This window comes from Acanthaster planci, linkage group LG04 (genome assembly GCF_054643075.1).
Source record: "Acanthaster planci isolate LZ-2023a linkage group LG04, COTS_SCS, whole genome shotgun sequence".
NCBI classification, from domain to species: Eukaryota; Metazoa; Echinodermata; class Asteroidea; order Valvatida; family Acanthasteridae; genus Acanthaster; species Acanthaster planci.
The window spans coordinates 23161859-23186098 of record NC_141780.1 but is presented as its reverse complement, the minus strand read 5'-3'; the positions used below and the strand labels follow the sequence as shown (position 1 = coordinate 23186098).

The window sequence follows — 24240 nt, the reverse complement described above, 5'->3', positions numbered from 1 at the left end:
GAAATTTCTTTATTTCTTCCAAAACTGGGAAATTATGGTATCCTTAAGCCAATACTTGAACCGTTCCGCCTATGCACATTTTCACACGCGCCTTATTTCGTCACCGTACTGTACTTCAACCTGACAATGGTACAATCCACCTGCCTAGTTCGTCTGAAGCGATCGTCTCGTCCAGATTTTTAATATGTTTGCAGTGCGTGCATCGGAGGGGTCAGAGCTGGCCAGCTGGCGTGATGTGGCGTGACACATGTACGTGTACATATCGCTGTTTCCCGTTTGATAAGGCATTGTTCGTTGATGCGTGAAGCAGCTAGGATTGCCACCGCGTTTACAGTGAAACGCAGTGAATTCTGCCACCGATCATACTTCAACCATTCTACCTCCATGCTTCAACCATCTGACGGTTCCAAATTCTCCACCATGAACCTTTTGACGTTGGTTGTGTTTTGCTCTGCTGGGTCATATGCGCTATGCAAAGTGAATCGGGTTGCTCAGTTCTACATTAAATACACCATGTTTATGATTTGGCATCTCATTCTTGGCTTGCTTGTTACAATAGCGAGCTTAGTAACCAACAGCTTCGGTGATACGGCCAACATGTGGTAAGTACATGTATTTATTTAACTTCATTTTGTTTACTTGTCATTCATTTAATTCGCCTGAGGATAACTGCAAAGTGGAAGGGGCGTTGGTTCAAGTCATCATACAGTGGTAATTCAGTCATGGTGGTTAGATAGAGCTGGGGCATGAGGATTTATGAGGTGTGATTAAATTTCTGTTAATTTCTTGGTAGAAAAGGTGAGAAAAAAGGGTGGATCAAGGAATTTTTGTACTTGGGGGAGGGGGTGGGGAAATGATGGGGATCAGAAAGAACTTTGTCGCCCTTGGTGTTCAAAGCCATTTAATCTCTTTCAGAAAGAACTTTGTCGCCCTTGGTGTTCAAAGCCATTTAATCTCTTTCAGAAAGAACTTTGTCGCCCTTGGTGTTCAAAGCCATTTAATCTCTTTCAGAAAGAACTTTGTCGCCCTTGGTGTTCAAAGCCATTTAATCTCTTTCTTTTGTCCATAACTGCACACCCAAAATAAGTCTCATATGCTTTTTAGGGGATTTTCCAACCTTTAGACTTAGGCCCCTGAAAAGAAAAAAAATGGCCCGGGGGGAGGGGGGGTGGAGACCCTATAACCCTCGCTCTGCAGTGGATTAGCATCTGGGTAGGGAAAATGGAATATTATGGCTTATGATTTTATTCAGTGTGTTAGTTAAGGTAAGAATATAGATGATGAAGTTGGATAACAGTGGTGGTTATAATAATAAAGGTATTTATAGAGCACCGTTAACATCGTACAAGTACTGGACATCATTATCAAAAAAGGTGATGCAAGTTAATGGTTGTGATGGTAAGATAGATGGTGATGGTAGAAGATGGATTGTGATAGGGTGATGCTAATGTCAATGTTGTTAAGACTAGTAATGAAAAAAGAGAGCTGCATTGATTGGAAGGCTGAATTATAGAGATGATCAGGAGAACTATCCCCATGGCAACTTATGATGAAGGGTAATGTTAAAGAAGATTCTTGAATGATGCAGGAAAACTCAATATCTCAGTCATGTTTTATGTCTCTATAGGTGGTGGAACTTCTTTGCCCATTACCTAAGCTTCGAAATGTTATTTAGCGTTCACATTGAGATGCTAAATACACCAGATCGATTAGGTGTGAATGAACCCTGCGTGTTTGTCATCAACCATCAAACATCACTGGACCAGCTTCGTAAGATATCTGTCTTTATTTGGATAGGTACATTTGTATGACACTCAGATAAACCTAAAACTCAAAAGAGGCAAGGTGAATAAATATCCTTCACAGAGTTTTATTGATCATTGTCCTATCTGATCCTTTTTAGCTTCACCATTTTTCTTGGGGGGGCGCACAAATAACCTTCCTGCCCGTTTTTCTTCTTTCATTTCACAAAAGTACCTCAAAACTGCGATCAGGAGAAAAGAAAGCTGTGTGTTCATCTTGACCTTCATACCCAAGCAATATATGAAACATCTCACGTATTCAAGAGAGTCACGTTTAGCAGTAAACAATGCCTACATCCTGATGACATATAACTCAGTGAATTATTTCTTGGTTGTTTTCATGTTTAGCATACTTGAAGTGTTGGGCACCTGGTCGCTGTTCCATCTTGGCTAAAAACTCCCTCAAATACACCCTCACCTATGGGCTTGGCTGTATTGCTTCTGGCGTCTTCTTTGTTGATAGAAAAAATCCAGCTCAGGCAAGGGCGACTAGTGATCGATGCGTCAAGTTCCTCAAAGAAGAAAGGGTAATTTAATGGTTCAAGTATTTTAGGCTGATCCAATTGGAACATTCCCCGAGGGTGGGTGCCCCCCTTGCCGCAGAGACATTTTGCCTTTTTTTAAAGAAATTGAAAGCACCAACTCATCATAAATGGTACTTAAAACTTTCTGTACAGGGTGAGAATTTTAAGTAAGCGAAGAAACACATTGGACAATCATTTTTAGAAACCACTTTGTCCTCCCCAGACTCAAACCCTTGACACACCACTTGCTGATCCAGAAACCCTTTGTTAGGGTTGAGAGTAAAAGGGGAACATTGCATTGAAAAGAGTAAGACAAGTTTAACGGGGTATGTAATAATTTTTTTTTGGGGGGGCAGGTTCTAGGTAAACAAGATGAATTGGCTGGTCCTACATGTATGAATGTAATCTGCTTTTTACAAAAGATAAATAATTTTCTATACTTTTTAGATGGTTTGCATACCCATATGCTACCCCATTCAACTAGCATCAAAATTCCTGTCTTGTTGTAGAATACTGTCAAATCCAATGGTATGATATTATGTTTTTCTCCATAAAAGAGCCTCCGAAGGTAGGTCTAACATATGTTGTAGGTACCTGAAAATTTCTGTAAATCTAAATGTAACATTTCTTCCCATTTTAAAAAGCCCAGGGACCCTCTGGATGGAACCCATAATCATGTGGTATATTTGATAGACTTTGCACTTTCATTGTGATGAAATCACGCCAAGCTATCAAAGTTTCTTGACCTCAGCATTGTAGATAACCCAGAGCACTCTGATTGTCAAATTCCATGGACTTTGGACAGGTGTTGGAATTCCTGTTGTGGAATACAAGCTGTATTCTCCACTCTCTTTGCAGCTGTCTATGTGCGTATTTCTTTAAAGAAACCAAATTGTGGTCAGCCACTTTTGACCGGTATGAAATGGTAGATCATGAGAATTAGTCCACTGGAAGTTTTCCCCAAAGAAAGTAGTTAAATAAATTTGATTTGAAATTTGACAGATTAAACTATCGTATGAATGTTTCAAAATTCAGACAAGAATCTTGAGTTCCCCAATTTGGTTTTGAGTTACTATCGATGCTATATTATTATATCCTCTTATTTAAAACTGTTTCCTAAACCTTTTATGGCTTTCAGATTCAAGTCACAATTTGCTCACTTCATTCTATTATGATCCTGAACCCAGCCTTCCCAATTAAATATGTGGTGTGTGAAACCAATTTGATGTCATGAAATGTAATACTGTCCAATGACTTGTGATGGCTTATATCTTTAATTTTTTTCAGGGTAAATTATGGATTTATCCAGAAGGAACCAGATCTCATGCACCTGATACAGACTTGCTTCCATTTAAGAAAGGGGCATTTCATATTGCTGTGCAGGCACAGGTAAATTCAATCAGCTTTGTGTATTTCTGACACTTTTATAGACTGACTTTTTTCTTTTTTCTGTGGAAAAGTCTTGCCCATAAAAAACAGGAACTCAGAACTGTAATTGTCCACAAATATTCAGTTTGGCATTTCTTGAGTTTGTACAATTATAAGGTAATTTTATTTTTCCTTTGCTTTTGGTATAGAATTTTATTGTTATTTATAGGGTTATCTGATTTAATTCACTATCTGTAAATAAACCTTGTATAGAGTTTCAAAAATGTAACTAATCAATCGTGAACATGATGGCTGTTCTGGTTTTAGAATGTAGATTTCTATTTAAAGGTTTGCTTTATTCAGTTGAATTCCTTCTGCTTATAAAGATGAGTTCTTTGATTTGTAGGTTCCCATTGTCCCTATTGTCGTCTCAAGATATCGTCACATGTACAGCTCCAAGGAAAAGAAATTTGACAGAGGTAAAGTTGAACTTTTTCCCAGCTTTTACTTTCTGCTTCAGTGCAAGAATGCATGCAATCAAAATGAACAGATTTCACAATACGTTTATATTTGTTTGTTTCAACATTGTGACTAAAATATTCAAGAGATATTGAAGCAACAGCTTGTTTCAAATTCAACAATATATTAGCATGTTGTCAAAAAAGTAAACCAGTACTTTTACTAGACCAAGCTTGTACCCATTACTTATATTTTTTTCATTTCTAAGAAGAATCAGGATTTAAAATTGAAACTGAAATACCCTCAATGTATTTTGTAATTGGGTTGGGTGGAAAGAGATATAGAACAGTGAAAAGAATGTTTAGTCTTTGTTATTGATATGTTGCTCAGCATTCTTTTGTCATTCAAAACTTCTTGCGTTAATGGTTTGACAGTGGACATGAAAGTTGATGTACTTCCAAATGTTCCAACAAAAGGCTTGACATCTGATGATGTGCCAGAGCTAACGGAGAGTGTCAGGACCTCAATGTTGAAGAGATTCCATGAAATATCACCACCGCTGAGACAATAAATCCTGGACCAAAACAAAACAAATATTCTGTCGAATCGGTTACCAGCCAATTGTCACATGATGATATGCATGTTATGTCTGGTGCCCAGCTGATAATGATTAACAAGAAAACCTGCCAGCAACAATTCTGCTTTAATGGGTTTACAACATCTGACTGGTGTTACTTGTACAAGCTCCATGCATATCAAGGCCCTCTTGAGAGACAAATGGGGGAAAACAATGGTCCTTTTTTCAGTTGTGTACTAAGATGGAATGAACCCCATTTCAGAGTGATGACCCCTTCAGAGTACACCATGATCAATATGTATATACATTTAGATACTGGTTGTGTGCTGAATATCCTGTTGGCTTGACTTTAATACTTTGCATATGCACTGATTAACTGGCAAAGTCAGCAAATTACAAATATTTACATTTGGGACTTGTGGGTCCTACAAAGAGCGCCCTCAACAATGCATGCAGAATGGATATGAGCAACTGTTTTGTACCACCGATAACGTGAAAATCGCAATCAGTATTGGTTAAATGAATAGTTTTGTGGTCACAAAGAAAGCCATATTTGATGTAATTGTGAACATGCTGCTAAATGATTTATTTTGGGTGTAAATTATTTTCTCTCTGAAGAAAGTGAGCGATATTTATAGTTAATCTATTAAAAAAGCTTGACTTCAAATTGAGCACTTTATCTACATTATCTCACTGTAAGTGTGTAAATACCTTCCCAGCTGTTTTGTCCAAAAGCAATCAATTATCTTCATAATTTGAATATTTGTCTTGACGTTTGTAGTATTTGTACATGTAATTATCTTTGTCATGACTGCAGTGCTGCTATTTTTGGATATTGTTATCTTTGTTCAACTTTGTCAAATTTGTTTGTCTTAGCAGATCAGCTTGGAACTATCTAGAATGAAGGTTTTCCGAGGCATTTGGATCACCATTCTTGTGGCCTATTTGTACTTTTGTCCTCACTCTGCAAGGAGCAAAATTTCTAAGTAATTGTTCTTCAGCACATTTTTGGTTTTTTACGCAACTCCCTCATGAATTTTCACAAGTAAGTCCCAGAGTATCAAAAACAAAAGGCACTTTTTTTAGACAAATACATACTGAAGTTTTATTAAATATATGATGGTTTGATTGCCTATACAATGAAGCAAAAAAGTGATATAAAAAACTTACTTCTTGCCAACTACTGATCCAATCAAGTGCTTGCGTGTTTTTCTTTTTTATTAGTTACAGATATCTACAAATTTTATGGAATTTATCTTGCAATGAGACTATACTTTCTCAAGAAATTTATACTTTTTACAGCAGTAAGAAACTAGTTTAACAATGGTAATCTTTACTTGAAATGCAAACTATGGAAATGACTTCTGTGAACAACATGATGAAAATTCCCACCCAATTCCAAATTCAGGAATGCAACTCTAACAATCTTGAGTGAAACTCTGGCTCCGCATTGTTGATAAATTACAAAGGATGTGGTTTGGGTAAGGGGTGATAACTAGAAACACTAATTACGTAGTTATTGGGACTGTCACAAAAAGCTGAGCTACCATCAGCAATAACTGCAAAACCACTTCAAACAAATTGGATAATGCCAACATGGAACTCCTAAATCAAAATTAACAAGTATATGTTATATACAATGAAGTGAAATAAAGGATACTGACATCTAGTCATTTGGAGCATTGACAAGTGATTACTTCGAACTCCTAGATGTACATTTTGATCATCTGCAGTTGTTTTCGAGGTCACAAAACCTTTCTAATTTTTGTCGAGGTTTAAGAGTGTGGGAATTTCAACCACTTAAATCATGGCAAGTCTCTTTAGCAGACAAACATGACATTTCTTTCTCTTCAACATGTTAAAAATATTTGGGAGAGAAAACATTAAAAGCACTGATTCTTTAAAAAAAACCTTGATATTAGTGTCAGCAGTGGGATAGCAAAGTATTTCATTGATGTTTATAAATCAGGACAAAAATACAAATCCTTTGATGACTCCATCACAGAGAATGGAAAAATGAAAAGAACCTGTATCTTGCCCAGAAATATTCCTAAATCTCCCACTTGTTCTTTGATTTATATATTGGTGATTTCATCAATTTTTTTTACAAAGCTTGCTGGCAGAGCCCAATAAAAGGCAACAGATATCTTTCAAGTTGGACATCTCACTGTTACAGCTTACACATTTGGGCTTTTTATGCCTGTTTTCTGAAAGTGGCAAGAATGTGATAGACAAGGTGTGAATACCTTGTCTGATGTACAGCACAAGTAAATGAAAAATTAAACACAAGTGGATATCTAAACAAAATTAAAACAAACACTTTACAATTTAAGGATTACACTCGCATGCAAAACTACATGTATGAAATAAAAGATACCACTTCCCTGTGCCCAAAATAACTTCAAAATAATCTAAACAGAGTTAACCCCCCCCAAATCTAAAATTCTTCCCACAAATCTATGCATTCGCCTACAAAACTAACATGAACTAAGACACTGGTGTTGCACTTACTTGAAATAGATCCTTATGCCACAAGGAATTTGATAACATTGGTGCTTCTAATGCAAATTACAGTGTCTAAAGTCAACTAAATTGAACCCAGGGTAAAACAATCATGCTAAAAATATGGTCGAACTTCACCCAAAAGGCAACATATTCACTTTCAAACTTATCTTTGAGTCATCAAGTCTTTGGGATTGCTATCACTACACCAGTGATACTGGATACTGAAGAGAAAAACATTTGCTTTGCAAAAGTGATTACTGGTTTAAATATCCTGCACTGTTTACTGCCTGTGACTGTTTTTGCCTAACTACTGCTGAACACAAGTACTTGCTGAGCAATATCTTATATCTAGCATCTCCAATCAACTGGCTTCAAGCAATGGATATTTTATGCGTATTAAGAATTCACAGTGTGATTTTAACTAAGCCACTGTAAGGTGTCAACAATCTCACTAAAAGACTCAAACTCAACTAAATGTACAAGTAAAAATGACTGAAAACAAAACTGTTACACATATTGCTACTGAATACAATGCAAGGATTACAAATTAGTCAATAAAAGTACTTAATGGTCCAATTATATACAGTAATTACAATTGATGAACTTGTTAAAACCTACTTTTAAAAACAATTTGAATTTCAAGTTGTAGACAGGTTTGTACAGTTCATTTCTTTCCCTGATTAGTTGAGGGATACTGACTCCTGTACAAAAATGAGACGGCTGGAAAGAATAAACTAGTATAAAACAAGATGGAAATCTATATTTACCAGCTTGTACAGGAAACAATAGCGAGTGGACATTTGGGAACAGCACATGACGTAAAATAAATCCACTTGAATGTAACTTTCAAAAAAATGTATAACAAACACTAAGTACTACACAGCAATCAACTAAAAAAGGCACTTTGACATTACTTCCTTCAGGAAAAGCAAGGACCAGCTTGCTTAGTTACGTTACAATGTACTTGTAAGATGTCACCACATAGGTTCACAAAACTGATGCAAAGTCGTACCACTGACAAATATACACTGCAGGATGACTGTGCTTCTAATGTTATTACTTAGCAATGATTACAGCTGAATACATTTCTCCAGCAGAATCAATGGGTCATCCTTACAATGGTTTCAGCCAACCTAAGCAACAATCACTTGAGTGCAAAATATGCTGTTGGTCAGCGAGGCATGATTTGGCATTTGTAAGCTGGTATGCCATCAACACATGCCTTCGTGCCACTGGTGAGTAGGCTGAACACTGCCCTCAATTGTGCATGCCCACAACCAATACTGTACAAAATGCATGGTCAAAGTAGTAACACATGAGACCGTGAAGGCAAGCCATGCAGTAAGACATCCAAATACGTATGTATCTTCATGTACAAAAAACAGGTCTTTCAATCTTCAAATGAACATCACTGTTAACATTGGTTTAATCTGGACTGTTTCCTTGCCAGTAAAAAAAAAGAAAAAAGAGAAACTTGACAAACTTCATTTCAAGTATTTAATTACAAACATCCCACACCTAAAAGATGGTTTCAATAAATATTTATCAGGGCTACTTCAATAACGAAGAGGAGCCCAAAGCTTACTTTTTGTTTGATTATTTGTTGGCCCCAAGAAACCATAAAGAATATTGTGTCCACAAAATATAGATGTGTAAAAAAGACAACAAATTAGTAAATCCTGACTGCCGTGGCCAAGAAATTTTTAAAATGTGTTTAACATTGAAATTTTAAAAATGAATGAAACACACACTTAAAAAAATACTTACATGTATGGGACCATTTTAGTTTTTTGAACACACTTTTAGTTCAAAAAGTTACAATACATACAAAATTCATCTCTGAATACAGCATATGTCACATTGTAGGCAAAGTCTTCAAAGTCTGAAGGAAACTGTTGTGTGGTTACCAAGCAAATGTTAAACAATAATGGTTGTAAAGAGGTACCTTGGCAAAGGTTTTGGTTTTCAAAAACATATTGACTTTTTCCCTCAAAATTGACAACTCATGGATTCTTCAACTGACAGCATATGCAGTAATTTTTTTCCAATATCAAACAAGTTTTTGGGAGGTGATATATTTAAGACAACAGGTACCATAAGAAATGCCCACAATGCAGGGGTTGTAATTAATTTAAGCACAATTTACAGCAGCTAAGTGGAATAACTAGTGTCATCCACAGTTCCTTGAAGAACTGGCTTATGCTAGCATGTGATCCCTAAAACCAGGCCATTAAGTTTTCAAAGACAAGTACATGTATTGATGTGGGAAGAATAAAAAGGGCAGAAGATAAGATGTTGACAATGACATTATTAAAGATATTGTCTGCAGGAAAATTTACCTCTAATTTAATGGTTAATTTTTTGAGACTGCAGTACACCTGTTGACAATCTCCCACCAACAGTTTACAGGCTAATGACCAACAAGCTTACCAGAACAACCTTACAAATTATATGGACCTTCACCTGGGGTGCTGCTGTCAGCATACTTGAACCATAGGGAGCTGTCAAAAACTCCATCAGCCCAACCAGCTGTCAAAAGGCTCCATCCCTTGCCATCCCTTGATTAGTACCTTATCCCCCATGGGAAGGCTAGGGTACGACCAGCCCTTAAAGGGCTCCATCCCATAGCCAGAAACTCAACCCCCTGTGAAGGCCACAGTAACACCTACTGTTAAAGGACTCCATCCCACAGCTAGTACCTCAACCCCCAAGGAAGGCTACATTAAGACCTGCTGTTTAAGGGATCCATCTGATAGCTAGTACCCTTACCCTTAGGAAGGCTACAGTAAGACCAGCTATTGCATGGGGCTCCATCTAATAGCTAGTACCTCATCCCTCTAGGAAGGCTACGGTAAGACCAACTGTCAAAAGGCTCCACCTGGTGACTAGAACCTTTAGACTGATGATGATGGTCAGGATAGTGGTGCTTGTAAAATGCTTGGTCTGCACTCCGAAGAGACGAGTTGGAACCTGTCTTGAACATTCCCTCTCTAGCTCCATCTAATCAAGAAAAAAAAACAGGTGATGACAAAACAAAGATAACTGAATGAGAGTCAGCCTTGGCATTGAAAACAGCTGCTCCAAGATGCTCACAGGCCAAAAATGGAGTTTTGCATTTAATGAAGTCAATTGTGCATTTATGTACAAAGCTTTCCCCCTGCCAGGGTAGCATCTTTATCACCAAATGGGCAGGATGTTGGGAGCGTCACTCTCACCTCAGCAGACCTGTGTAGCTTTCCATTTCCCACCCTTTTAACAGACCCCTCTTTATGAGGTCACTGAGTGTGCGAGTGCTTACAGTGCATATTTTTCAGGTAAAACAAGACTCAATCACTTGGATTGACTTGTACAGTGATAGAAAAGAACAGTGTCAAAGAAACAAAGGAGGCTAAACTATAGAGCTGTTAGGAGCACTGTTTAAACCTTTTTACTTGTCATTTTCAGAAAAAAAGAGAGAAAGGGTTGAGAGATTGTGAGATATGGAAGTTTATGCATCGTTAGCCAGCTGAACATGCATAGAAGCTTTACTGAACATCTTCTTTGATTTATGAAACATATAACGATCCTAAATAATGCAAACGTAGTCATAAGAAGAATGTCAACATATGATGCAGGATAGATGCATAATTTAAACATCGTGTGTAGGCAAGTCTACTGGATAAATCTTTGAAAAATTACAACAGTAAATTACAAAAAGGAAATGACGTAACATTGGCTGATGATGAACTTTGTCATGTAACTCATGCCTTGATAATACAGGTATTTCAGCTTGCTGTGAAATGAGGATAACAGGGATTTGGGGGTCTATCAAGTTAAGTTTTTTCAATTTTTTTCTAGTTATGTTCCATATCCTCTTGTGGGTATTAAAAGCAATGGGTATTAATATACACTGACTGTACAGATTTTTTCCTGACAAAATGGTATTACAGAGAATTCTATTTATATACTCTCTATATATATCAAGGCTTTCTTTACTTAATGAAGTTTTGACTATTTGTCTCAAGATACACAGGCCTTATGAAAAAGACAAGTTGTCAGAATTGTATAAACAGACCAGGAATGCTAGAAAACAGCTGTAGTCAGCAATTGCTACCTTACATAGAGTGGCCAATGCCACTTCAGTCTTGTAATATCTCCATGATTTCTACGAATGGAAGTGCATGGGTTAGTTGCAGTTACTTTTTTTTTCATCTGTCAGTTCGCAGAGATGATTAGTTGCTATATTGTGAGAAATGGGAAATGTGGTGATTTCTTGCAATCATGCTACATGCAAGTACATGACAGATAGCCAGTTCCAACATATACATAAATGGGTATAAAGTAAGACGATAATCAATGTGGAATGTGAACCTGTGATCTCCCCATCGCTATAATAACGGTGCTCTCTAGTCTACACACTGAACTATGTGCATCCATAGCTAGGGCATATCGTATCTTGTGCGTACATGTATTACATTACAAAGACATTAGTCATTAAGCTTACATCTTCATAATCATGCATATTAAACAGCTATATGTATTTGAGCAATAGTTTTCTTGCAGTTTGTGCATGAATATGCATCTACCAATTCTTACCATGAACAGCTGCTAAAAACTTTGACGATCAGGATTGAAAGCCTAGAGTATTCAGGAAAGAGAAATGACAGCAAGGCAGAGAGACTGAAATGACGATGAAAAAAGTAATATGGAGAGATGTGGGAATGGGCCAAAGGAGAAGTCACGACGGGGAGATATGGGGTGAGGGAAGGGAAAGGGGGGTTGGAGGGAGATGGGGTTAGTGTGGGGAGATGTAGGTTAAGGTGGGAAGGATGTGATGAGGAAACTCAATGTTGGTCAGGGTGGGGAAATTTGGGTCCAGAGTAGGGAGAGATGTGGGTTGGGGTGTGGGCCAGGGTGGGTGAGATGTGGGCAGGCGTAGGGGAAGATAAGGTCATTTGTATCATTATGGGAACAGGGTTGGGGATGTGGTCCATGGTGGGCAGATTGGTAGGTGGGCCAAGTTAGGTTGGGAAGGACTGGATATGAACTCTCAACACACAAAGCTACATGTAAATGTACTATGACTGGGCTATGATGATGATTTCATTCACAACATCCTGATGTGTAGAGAGATGGCTCTAGCTCAAACATTGCAAGGGCTAAAACTGTTTTAACTTCAGGGAAGTTTATCTTTTACTTAGGGGAGTCAGGTTGGGGCAGTGTTTCTTTCCTCGCTTTCCACCTCTGGGGGCCTGGGTTTGAATCCGGCTCAGTCCATATGTGGATTAGGTTTTCAGTCCCTCCCTGAGTCCATGGGTTTCCCCAAAACATTTACCCGGGGTTTTCCTCCAACCTCTAAAACTGAACATTTCTTCATTGTCTTCTATCATCCTGTAATTGGAGCTAAATGCGCTGTTGGAAGATCTGATTTAAATAAATAAACTTTGAAATCTGAAGGTTCAGAAGTTATCCAATGAAATACTCTGAGGAAAAGGGGGACAATGTGTTTAGTGAAAGCTGAAATATAGCTGTCACATGTCCCTAATACAGTCAAACTCTGTGTTATTATCACAAAAGATCTTTTCATTTCTCGAATGATAAACTTACAAATATATACATGTAGAGTGAAAATTAAAAAAAATGATGATCTTTAAGGAAAAACAACTCAAAATACAAGTATTGATACTACAAAACGAATGCACTTCTAATATAACAAGATATTTGAACTGTTTGAAAAATACCTGTTCATGCTGAAAACTTCAAGCAAAACTTATTCAGGCCAAATGCATTTAACAGAACCCCAGAAGTGGACACTTTTCATTCACACACACACAATAACACAAACATGCATGTAACGGAAAAGAAATGGAAACTGCAGCATGAATTCTGGCTTCACTCCTCCAGACGAAACATGTACTGCACAACTTGATGCACAAGACAATTTCACACTGCAATCGGTCTTTGCACTTTTCTCCCACTAATTTTGCTAGAGAAAGTAGTATGTGGAACAGCTACGCTATGAACAATTTGTCGTTTCACACTTTGAGTCACTGGCTGACATAACTTACTGTCTGAAATCAACACAAGTCCCCTGGTCAAACTACCTCAATCACAAAGCAGAACAAAAGAGAAAACACATTTTAGGACAGATAGATTTGGTCTTTTAGGAATTTGGGCCGGAATCCTGCAGGGAGTCCAAAACATAAGATGAGCTCAGCAAATTAATCAAGTCTGCTAACTCAAATCAGAATTTTATAAAGCCAAATGAAACCTAACCATTATCTGTCTACAAAATGGAACTAATTGAGCTAGATGAAACGCTTATTTTTGCTACTTCTGAAAAATGACTGGGAATAGCTTGGAAAAATGAGTTTATAAAATTTCTTCTAGAACAGAAACTGCCTGTTTTTTGGCAATAGCTTCATTCAAAACATTAACAGGAAACTTCTGTATGACAGTATGCACTCTGAGTGCCACTGTCAAATCTGTAGAATCTTCCTAGCCTTGGTCAAGGCATTCGTCCTGATTCAGCTGATTTGCATTTCTTAGACCGGGTGAGGTCACTCTTCGCCTTGATTTCGTGCGGCTGGTGCTCACTGCACTGAGCTGCAACGAATGACGAACACCTTAACCAAGGCTAGAATCATCCATGCTCTATTCAACAACAGCAATTAAAGAGGAAACTAAAAAAGCATACAAGTAAAGTATCATTCCTACCAATGCCTCAGAGGGGGGGGTAGTTGTAGGGAGGGGCTAGAAAGGGGGTGGATTCCTAACTATGATACTCACCTGAAGCAGGGGGTGGTCCAGCCCTACGAAGCAGGAGACGTACCCTATTACCTCCTCTCCTGATGACGTCAATAGCCTCTGAATGCAACATGCCATCAGTACTGTGACCATTGATTTCAATGATCTGATCACCAACCTGTACAGTGAGCATGATCAAATGATTTTGAAAGGGAACCCCAGATACTGGTAAAGTATATTGTTTATTGATTGAACAATAATGTGCTTAGTGATAGATTCAGCACTAAACCAAGGACTTCAACATTTACAGGTACTTTGATGAACAGGTAACGATGAAGTTAAAGGCTCTTTTGTGATTTCACAGCAAAGTGCTATGTGGTTTCTTCTATGGTGCATCAATTATACTGCAAAAAATTTACTTTCAACTCCTGTGGCCGTCAACTACCATTTTAAATCAGAAAACAGCATTTCTACTCAGACTTGATCTGCAGAATCTATTATTCTGTCTCAGAGAGCACTCAGAGAAATGAACAATGAAATCTATGGCGTTACCCGGACTAGACCATTCCGAGCTGCAGGACCCTCCTCAGCCATACGTAGCACAAACAGCGGTGTGTTCTGAAACTCACGTCCCCCGCGTATACTAAACCCAAAGCCCATGGTACCTCGCTCTAAGTCTACAGCATAGTAATCACCAGGCTCAATCTCAGGTTGATCATCAAACATCTGAGAGAAAGAAGACAAGACAAAAGTATCTGCATGAGAGATACATGTATAAAGTTCGAGGCTCCGGAGTATACTCGCTTGGTAAAAACTCCCTCATTGGAAGAGGGCTTTGACATACATGTACAGGTACTGAACAAAACTCCTTTCTTTCATGACAGGCATTTTGGTAAAAGCAAATACAATTCTTTCAACGGCTCAAAGAACTTCCACTGGAATAAAATTGGCATACTTTTCTGCAGAAAACAAAAATGTATTTTCTTGTGTTATGAACATTGCATGATTCCACTGACTTACCCCATGGTTTGGTGGCATGCTAGGCTCTTGCGTCCGTCTGTAGGCAGCATGCTGATGCTGTGGATGGTGTGGAGCAGGATAGGAATCCACGGGTTGTGGATACTGGTGTGGATGTCTGTCAGTAGGATAAGGCTCAGTTGGGTAATCAGCGGATCTAGTGTAGGTGTCCCTAGAGGACTCACTATAAGGCACTGAAGACTGCTGATGCTGTTGGTAAGGGTGGGGATTATAGGAGGTTGGGCTACGTTGGTTGTAGTTTGGCTGAGGGGTGCTTCGAGAGGATGACACATGGTCACGGTTGTCTGCTCGCACTGGTACCGACGGAGGGCGCCATCTTTGGGCTGTAGGGTACTGAGGCTCATGTTGATGACTTGGTGAAGGAAGAGAGGAGATACGAGTACAAGTCATGCATACACAACGGCATAAACTGACAAGCCCAACTTTTGATAGAAAACCAGCTCAAAAAATGTCAGAACAGTAACAAGGCATTAAATTTTCTGATCAGTTTCTCATTTAAAACAAGTTAAGAGCATCGTGTGTGTCAATTTTTCACAGAATAATAAACCTTCCTCACGGAAGATGGTCCAGTAAACTACATGTATAACTTTGTCAACACTTCAGTTAAATTTAAAAATCAAACCTTAATTTCATAGACAATCATTACTAAAAAAGCAGAAAAAATCAAGGTGGAAAAACACACACAGAAAAAAGTAACCAACAACATGGATATAGCTAATGCAAACTTGAAGATCATGTTTAATATATTCCTAAGCCAATTTCAATTGGCTTCTGCATGACTATGATGCTTACCTGTATAAATCAGCTGTCGGTGTTACAGGTGATTGTGGTCCCTCTCTAAAACTGTCCCTTGGAAGTAGACTGGTATCACTGCTCTTAATGTGTGCTGGCATAGCCAGGGCATTAGTCATGCTATCATGAGCCTGAACAAGATTTCAGAATTAAGAATTATTCATGTGTGAGTAATGCTACCTTAACAATAAATATTTCATATATGAAAGGGAAATAACTCTGATATGATTTCAGCAATACGTCATATACATGAACACTCACTTTTGGAGAATTACCAGCAACTGGGTCTTCTGGAAAGAGAAACGAAAAATATAGAAACATGAATCACAAATCTGCCAAATACAAAGAAATGAAACTGAAAATGCTAGAAACAGAGAGCCATACAGAAATCAAAACCAATGCATTTCTGATCTGATTTTGTTTCATCTTACCTGGTGGTCCTATCGTTAATGTGACACTCAACCCTGCATCTTTGATCATGTTGACGATATCTTTGTGATGCATATTCATGATGTCCACTTTGTTGACTGCTATCAGCCTATCACCAACTTTTACTTTGCCACATCGATCGGTTGGACTACCCTTGATGATACGACCTGTTGTCACAAAATAGATAGCTACTCTTAGGTATGCCATGGCATGCAACATGTTTAAGTTTTTTTTGCAGGTTTATCCCACAATGAAATGTTCAACAAGTGTCCCAGAAACGTGGTACTTATGGGGCAATGATAAATTACAAAATTACAAAATTAATTCTTTCCAGATTTTCATTTGTCCCATACAACAAAGGAACTTTTTGCATCAGTGTGAAAAAAGGCTAGAAGGAATACCATTTTGGAAGGAAGAGGACAGTCAATGAAAATTACTGCTAAGAGTGGCAGACACTACAGGCTTCTGGCAATACCATAACTCGGCAAACTTGATCTGATATGGTAAAGAGCTTTAATATGCAGACTCACCTATCTTGGAGCCAGAGGTGAGTGTCGACGAGAGAATAACCAATCCAAAGCCCTCACTGGCTCTACGATGTATGGTGACATCATAGGGGAAGGTAACAGCATTGGGTCTTGTTGGGCTGCTAGGACTATTTGGGGGAGGAGGTTCAGAGAACGGCCGTCTATCAACAGGGTTCTTACCCACTGAAAAAGAACAGCACACAGAGAAATCACACCTGTGCAGTTTATTAGTTCTTGGTTACAAGATTTTCATCACAGGTCAAGACTTTGACCACAGACCCATTGTTCTTGATTCGAACAACTGACATGGCCCTCTTAATGAGATATCTTTATAAATAGTAAATTGCTACCTTGCATCCCCATTCTAAGAGGAAGCAAAGGAAAAAAAACTCCACGAGTGATTGACTTGACTTGGACCTAACCTTCATGAATGAAGACTCACACTAAAACCTGATTTGGACCCTAGAATTATCATTTGATAAGCCTGTCACGAGCCTGTCATGTTTTTGCTGAAATGAACTTTGAGGTTCTTGAAATATACTACGCTGAGGGAAGTGACAAAGGAGTTAGACTGAATTGAGATAACAGTTTCTGCTTACTTGGTTCACTAGCAGACGGAGAAATCTTTCTCCTTATTCCAAGTGACACACGCCCAGCCTGTGAAGCTTTCACCATCAGATTCACCACTTCCTGATGAGATGAGCCAATCACTGACTGGCCATCAATATACAGAAGTTCATCACCGGTAACTAAGCGACCATCCAAGTCAGCAGCACCATTGGGTACAATATTTCCAATGGCAACCTTTGAGATATAAGCAGACAAAGGAATATCCCAAATAACATCACAACAGGTATAAGTTTTTATAACATTGGTACAAAAGAAGCCCTTTTAACCAATAAAAGTATCTCCCTCGTAAACAAAAATATACACTTTACCCTGCTGGCTTTTAATTCAGTCACGGTAGTCTCTGTGGCCTTCCTGGTCTAAAAGTTTTTCCATTTGTTTTAATTACAGGTTTTGCCCTTACACCGACGTATATTCATAACACTGTATAATCAGGTGGGACTCGAACCCATGACTTCCTGCTTCCTAGTGCAGACATCTTAACCACTCAAACACCAAGCTTGCCAGGGTTGACTGGCCGGTCCAAGTCAGATGTAGCAAGCAGGTACTGCAACCTCTTTCACGATGTACTTTCTATCTTCAAATCTGCCTGTAAATTTGTTATAACTCTGGCCATTTTAAGATCCATTCTCATTTGATGAGATGCTATTTACCTGAGATTGTTCTTCACGTCCACCAACTATTCTGAAGCCAAAACCATTGTCTAGTTTCTTCAGGAACACAGTGGTCTCAATGAAGTTATCCTCATTATTGCCAACAGGTGCCTTAGCAGGCTGCTTGGCTCTAGAGGGTGGTCTCTGCCCAATCACATCATCAGACCCTAGTGCACCAGAAAGTTTCAATACACTGTAACATGACACACACTAATTCTTTGTTGACTTCTTATATCTTTGAAGTAAAAAATTAAAGAATTTATGAAAACCTTGAATTTCAAAACAATTCAAATTTAACTACTGTTTACAAGATTTTCATCACTTTTGCACAAAATATCTAATTTTAGTTTTGATTCTGTAAAACCATTTAGCCAGAATTAAATTCATCGAACAACGTTCTCCTTACTATTGACAGGAGAGGTGCTATGGTGTGGCTTGGGAGTTCGACTCCTTGGACCAGTACCACTTTCACCCCCAGGTCTTGATCTTCGACCTTCCTGACCTCTACCATCCTCTGGATGACCTCGCTGATCCCGTCTCAGTGATTTGGTCCCATTTTCAATGAGTGGATGGCCCTGCCTCTCCATGCCTGGTGATTTGGGCGGTGGCCGATTCTCCCTGGAATCATAGTCATACTTGGGTGTCCGTGAGCGTTCCGGCCGGGACACTGGTCTATCATGCTCAGGACTACGCGGTCTGCGTTTACGTTCTAGGCTCCTAGTCTCATAGTCTACCACTGGCCGATCAGGATCATCCCTACGCCTGTTTGGGTCTCTATTTGGCCTCCGATCTCTCTCTGTAGACCGCCGTTCATTCTCAGCCAATCTGCGATCATTTCTTTCATGTTGCCTTCGTGGATCTCCACGACGGTTGCCATGGTCATTGGCCTTCCTGTCTACCTCTTTGTCCCAGCTGCGATCAGAGTCATGGTCAGCATGTGGCCGGTGGTCACTGTGGTGTCCATGAATGGGTCCATTCTCATTGGGGATCCTGTCCTGATCCCTGTAGTGATGTCGTGGTTCGCCTTTACCCTTTTCTCTTTCATGATCTCGGTGACGTTCTTCATGGTCATACGTCTCTTCACGTTTGACAGTCCTGGGGCTTTTACTTGCCCGCTCCCGACCGTGTCTATGATGTCTCATGCCTTGGTCTTCGTCTCGAGAGTCATATTCATCACTCGAATAACTGTCACCTGAAAATGCCAGGAAAGCAATAAGTCAGGTCATCTCTATTCCGTAAGATAAACAACTTCCCAAAGAAAATTTAAATGCCATAACAACTTTCAGCAATATTTTCTACACCCTACAACATCTACATGTACGTGTACATGCCACAAGTCGGACTGCAAAACGTGTCCTATATGTACATTAACCACTGACTGGTATGGAATGTATTTGGATGTAGTTTGTATACCCAAGAGGATCCTATATCCACACTGTGATTAACCTTTCAGATTACCCCTGAACAGCCATGCCCCCCATGGTAACCTACAGGGCACTCAGTCACTTAGTCAGTCACTGAAGTTATTCTCAGGAAAAAGAAGAAAAAAAAAAAAACAGTTCAAGCAGCCACGTACTGTACATGTACATACATGAGCACAAGTACATGTATGGTCAGAAGAAATAAAGACTCTCTTTAATGAAAGCCCTGGAACAGGAGCAGGCATGGTAACAAATATTGGGAAATCAAGGGTGTAACAAGTACTGTACACCTGTGATTTCTGGTGGTTTTCCTAAAATATAAACATAAGATGACCAGTTTGTTTTTGCATCACAGCCTAGCCATGTATGACATGCAACCACCACCAAGTGACCTGTGGCTGTAAAAGTTGATCTTTAAACCCAAACAAAAACACTTTGTGATTTCACTAAGACGTTTCAAAGTCTTACAGTAGATAACAGTACCTAGAATGCAATTTATTTTATGTATTTGAAATAGACTGAAACTTCACTGTAAAATAACTCTGGTAAAAGGGTGCGAAGGAAATTAATGCAAACAAATACAACCACAAAGTGAAATTATTCAAAGAAGTGTTTCTGTCTACATGAAATCTTAAATGTGAACCTGCAGGGAATTACACGTACATGTACAATACTACCCTACATGTATTACTAAGTGGATAACAATATCTCTTTGATGCTTGAAGGATTGTGAACTGCAATTCCTATAAAGTTACACAAAGGTTAGTCCAGGAACTGTCACTGATAACCTCAGAAAAAATTATCATTCTCCTGCCATCAAGAGAGGTGAAGTTTTTAGCAAGTGCATCTTGAAGTTTATTAAAACATCTTTGTTAAAACATATCAATATGATTGGAAATGTACATGTACAGTATGGTACCCGGTGAAGTATTTACCCTTGTTTTTACTGCATTTTATGACCAAGACCAAAAATAAGGGGACTCATGACTGGATGCTGTTTTGGGTAGAGGATCCATAGTTTACAATGGTAGTATCGAGACTACTGTAAGCTCATTCTCAGAGACTGGGAAACGAAAATAAACAGAAGTAGAGGCCAATTTCTACAATTACAAAACAGTCTGCAATCTCACCAACTGCTGTTTCATGCTTCAAATGAAAGCTACATAACTGAGCTACATTTAGAATAAACTTAAAGTAAAACATGTTAATAATATGTCACGTGTATTAAAATGAGTACCAAAATGCCAACACCCCCCAAAAAATGAAGTGACACAATTTTTTTTTAATCTAATGATTCACATACCAGTACTGCACAAGACCAGTCACACATACATGTACATGTAGCACTGATTCATTTCTACTATTGAAGAAAGAAGATACATACAATATATGAACATTGATGTGTCACATATTCAGATTAATCAAAAAAATATGCTGCTAATACTATTCTGTCAAAATGCCAAGTCCAACATATCACAGTCACATTCTGTCATTGATAAGATTTTAACAAAACAAAAACACTCATCCCAAGAACTCTTTCTTCATGATGGGAACCATCTTCATAACTGTCAATCACTTGACATCTTACCTCGGTATGGTCCGTTACTATGTGGCCGATGATTGACGTTATCTCGGTCTTCTGAAGTTCGGAATTCATTGAGATTTGGCCCCTCGTTTTTGTCCCTTGGTTCTGGTGTCTTGGGCTAACATGAACGAAGGATACAAAAAATTCAACAATGAAACAAGCTATAACGAACAGATAACAGCAGCAGCCAATGAAAACCAAAGATATCATTATCTCTGGCAATACATCATCAAATTCAACCATGGCAGAAAAACTGGAGGTACATGTAAAAAAACAACCCAAGCCCCCATTCCAGCACAAACGTGCTTTCCTGTGATAAGAGTCACTTTATACACATGTACTTCTATCAACTTCTCAGTAGAAAGAAGCCAACATAACAAAAAATGAAATGGAGCAGGAGGATGTAAGATAAACATGGATTAAATTTATGACTGCAAGTATTGGGTTTCCATCAAGGATCAAATGAATGGGCCAGGTTGAACCATTCAAGGTATCCCATGCTTGTCATGATCTCTGCCCTCAAGCATTTCTTGACAACAGGCAGGCAGGCATTTGTTTAAATTGTGTTCAAAGGTGCAGGCAAAGTGAGGAAGCTGAAGAGAATTGATAAAAAAAGATGTTTAACTTCAGCTAATATACAAATATCAACTCACGTTAGATTTATAACGGTTTCCAAACAAAGGAAATTATCCTGGAGAGTGCCCAAAACACAACATTTTTGAACAGCTAGGTACTCAGTCTGACCATGGAGGAGGTCTGACCATGGTATGACTACACTGGATGACAATAAAGACCACATGCAGGCATATAAGTTAGACCAAAAAAAGTCTCCAGTTTCTGGTCACCGCGTGCGTTGCTGTAGAACAGCGCATCGGCAAAAGAAAGAATTTTTTTATTTTGCATAAAACGATTTCCAAAAGCTGCCAAACTAACTTATCAGCAAGAATTCTGCTACTGCACAATTTTAACATGTTTTCAGTGGGTGCGGTTGAGTAATATGTACGGTGAAGGAATCCACCTTGGCCTCCATACATTTCAGTCGGGCACTCTTAACAGATGACGTCATTCATGTATCTTTATACGAAGGCTGTGTCCGAATCAGTTGGCTGCGGCTTGATAATGCATGATTCTATGGGAACTAGCTGTGGATACTCTCAAATACTCGGAGTAATTCCAGCTGTAGCCAATTGATTCGGACCCAGGCTCACGTCTGTGAACCAGACAAACGATATGGTCTTACATCCTGCTTACGTATACAAATTGAAAATGTTTTTGAGCAACAAACCGTGAGGGGCCAGTCTATTTCAGTGTCGGTACATACGGTGGCGATGGACCTCGCCTTATGAAAATACAAATATAACAACTCATGCATCGTCACTTGCCAAGAACAAAGGTACATGTAGATTAGAGTGAGAGGAGATCTTATTTTCTGAGCTGAATTTTTTCCCCAATATTTTATATGCAAATTATTTCTCATAAGCTAAAACAGAAAACAATGTGCAAAATACATCATTTACCTCATGAGAATTTATTTTCTTTTTGACTCTGGAGCTGAACTGTTTTGATTTATTTTTTCATAGGCTATTTGACATGCAACTCGTTTCCTCTAAGCTAAAGCAGAAACTGGAGCTGAACATGACCAGAAACCAGAGTCTTTTTTTGGAGGGGCCTTATGGTACATGTACATTCTGTGCATTACCCCTTGGGTACTCTTTCTATCCAAACAAAACCCCACATATCACTTGCTAATGTTAAGCTTAACTCATATTTTAACGACAGACTGGTATGCTGTCCTCCTGCAAAATGCACACATAAAGTGGATGTGTAATGTACAGTGTACATACATGTACATATACATGTATACTATGCAATGTACACTGTATATTATGCAATGTACACTGTATACTATGCAATATACACTTTATACTACATGTATGCAATGTACAATGTACACTGTATACTTGTGTACCAATTGGTAACAGATGTATCTCTTTTATCTAGTTTTGATCAATCTCTAAATTACAAACAAAGACTGCGGTCTGTTGCTTCCAACATGTAACAATTGAATTTACCCTAGTATTGAGAAATAAATGTAGCACATTCCACCAGCTATCATTCATAACAATCTTGGTGCTTTAATGTGAATAATGAGCAATTTGCTGATTTATTTGTCTTGCTGACATGGATCAAACAATGTCTTCAAGATGTTTCTTTGAATTTATCTTCTAGACAAGTCTCTGTTTGATATTTATTGCCATGTTCGTCTTTTCCTTTCATTACCAAATCCCATAGACTTTGTACAGTTTCTATTCCAAGGATTTTTTTGTTAACTTCAATGTGATTTGATATCCAGAAAGCTTTAGCTGGCCATCCTTACATGGCTCCATGCTGGGTTAATTTACAGGTTGGTCATCAATAACAGCCACAGCTGCTGGTCTATGGAGTTGTAAACAGCTCAGCTTTCATACCAGCTTTTTTTTTTTTTTTGAAACATGGATATCAAACACAAGGCATCATTTTAGACATGAAATAACTACATGTACATGTATTTCGCAAGTTTGTTTTAATTTTCTAAAATTTAAAACTCCCCATTTCTATTCTGTCAATCTACATATCTCAGGAGCAAGGTATCAGATACAAACTGTTAGTGCACAAGTTACAAGTTCCCTAAATTTTTTTCAATTCCAAATTCAACCTAAAAGCTTTGTCTATTTCACCTGCAACTCCCTGAAACTTCATTGTCCATATCTGGTCTAGCATAAATCTATTTGAATCTTAGTCTCATTTCATTCTAAATGCCTGAAATGTTCCCTTCAGTGAAAAAAAAAAGACATTTAGACAGAACAGAAACAAGGAATTTTAAATTTTAGAAAACTGAAACAAAAACTTGCTACTTTTGGTGAATTGCAGGAAATGCAGATTTTCACCTTTATGACTTTGTACGTGTACATACCACGTAACATCAGTATGTACATGTACATGTAATTAAAAAAAACAACTGTCAAACAGCAATGTGATGGCTTGGAAACCGTTCACAAAATGAGAACAGAAGCAGACATTAAAAGTGAGTACATGTACACCCTAAAAGTCCCAAATCCTCAAATTTCAATACAATTTATATACACCCTAGGGGGTTACGGTTTGAAGTGACAGTGAACTGAAACTTATCCATTGCAGGAATTTTACACAAAGCAAATAAAAATGCAA

General features: G+C 38.4%; 2 protein-coding genes across 7 annotated transcripts in view; one reads left to right on the top strand and one right to left on the bottom strand.

Annotated features, from left to right (window-relative positions):
- Window positions 1–178: 178 nt before the first annotated feature.
- Window positions 179–6399, top strand: LOC110983464 (1-acyl-sn-glycerol-3-phosphate acyltransferase alpha-like). Its single transcript, XM_022242746.2, has 6 exons — window positions 179–602; window positions 1628–1770; window positions 2151–2329; window positions 3614–3715; window positions 4101–4173; window positions 4588–6399. Exons 1-6 carry the CDS (start codon window positions 298–300, stop codon window positions 4722–4724), a joined length of 939 nt encoding a protein of 312 aa, XP_022098438.2. The 5' UTR covers window positions 179–297; the 3' UTR covers window positions 4725–6399.
- The window catches only part of LOC110983413 (membrane-associated guanylate kinase, WW and PDZ domain-containing protein 2-like), a 67010-nt gene continuing 48577 nt past the window's right edge, over window positions 5808–24240 (bottom strand). For 4 of the 6 annotated variants that reach the window (XM_022242667.2, XM_087135995.1, XM_022242658.2 and 1 more), the window contains 12 exons: window positions 21037–21151; window positions 18434–19219; window positions 18028–18194; window positions 17347–17551; window positions 16751–16930; window positions 16223–16387; window positions 16053–16081; window positions 15792–15922; window positions 14982–15351; window positions 14514–14687; window positions 14004–14139; window positions 5808–10235 (listed from right to left, as the gene is read on the bottom strand). In XM_022242667.2, coding sequence (XP_022098359.1) covers window positions 10057–10235; window positions 14004–14139; window positions 14514–14687; window positions 14982–15351; window positions 15792–15922; window positions 16053–16081; window positions 16223–16387; window positions 16751–16930; window positions 17347–17551; window positions 18028–18194; window positions 18434–19219; window positions 21037–21151 — 2637 coding nt within the window. In that variant the 3' untranslated portion in view covers window positions 5808–10056. Of the gene's footprint in view, window positions 10236–11810; window positions 11853–13282; window positions 13315–14003; window positions 14140–14513; window positions 14688–14981; window positions 15352–15791; window positions 15923–16052; window positions 16082–16222; window positions 16388–16750; window positions 16931–17346; window positions 17552–18027; window positions 18195–18433; window positions 19220–21036; window positions 21152–24240 lie in introns of all 6 variants that reach the window. The other 2 variants (XM_087135996.1, XM_087135997.1) reach the window with 2 other exon arrangements.

Coding starts and splice junctions, on each gene's coding strand:
- LOC110983464 (XM_022242746.2), top strand. CDS start 298: ATGCGTGAAGCAGCTAGGATTGCCACCGCGTTTACAGTGAAACGCAGT. Junction 1,771..2,150: donor AACATCACTGGACCAGCTTC/GTAAGATATCTG, acceptor TTTCATGTTTAG/CATACTTGAAGTGTTGGGCA. Junction 2,330..3,613: donor AGTTCCTCAAAGAAGAAAGG/GTAATTTAATGG, acceptor AATTTTTTTCAG/GGTAAATTATGGATTTATCC.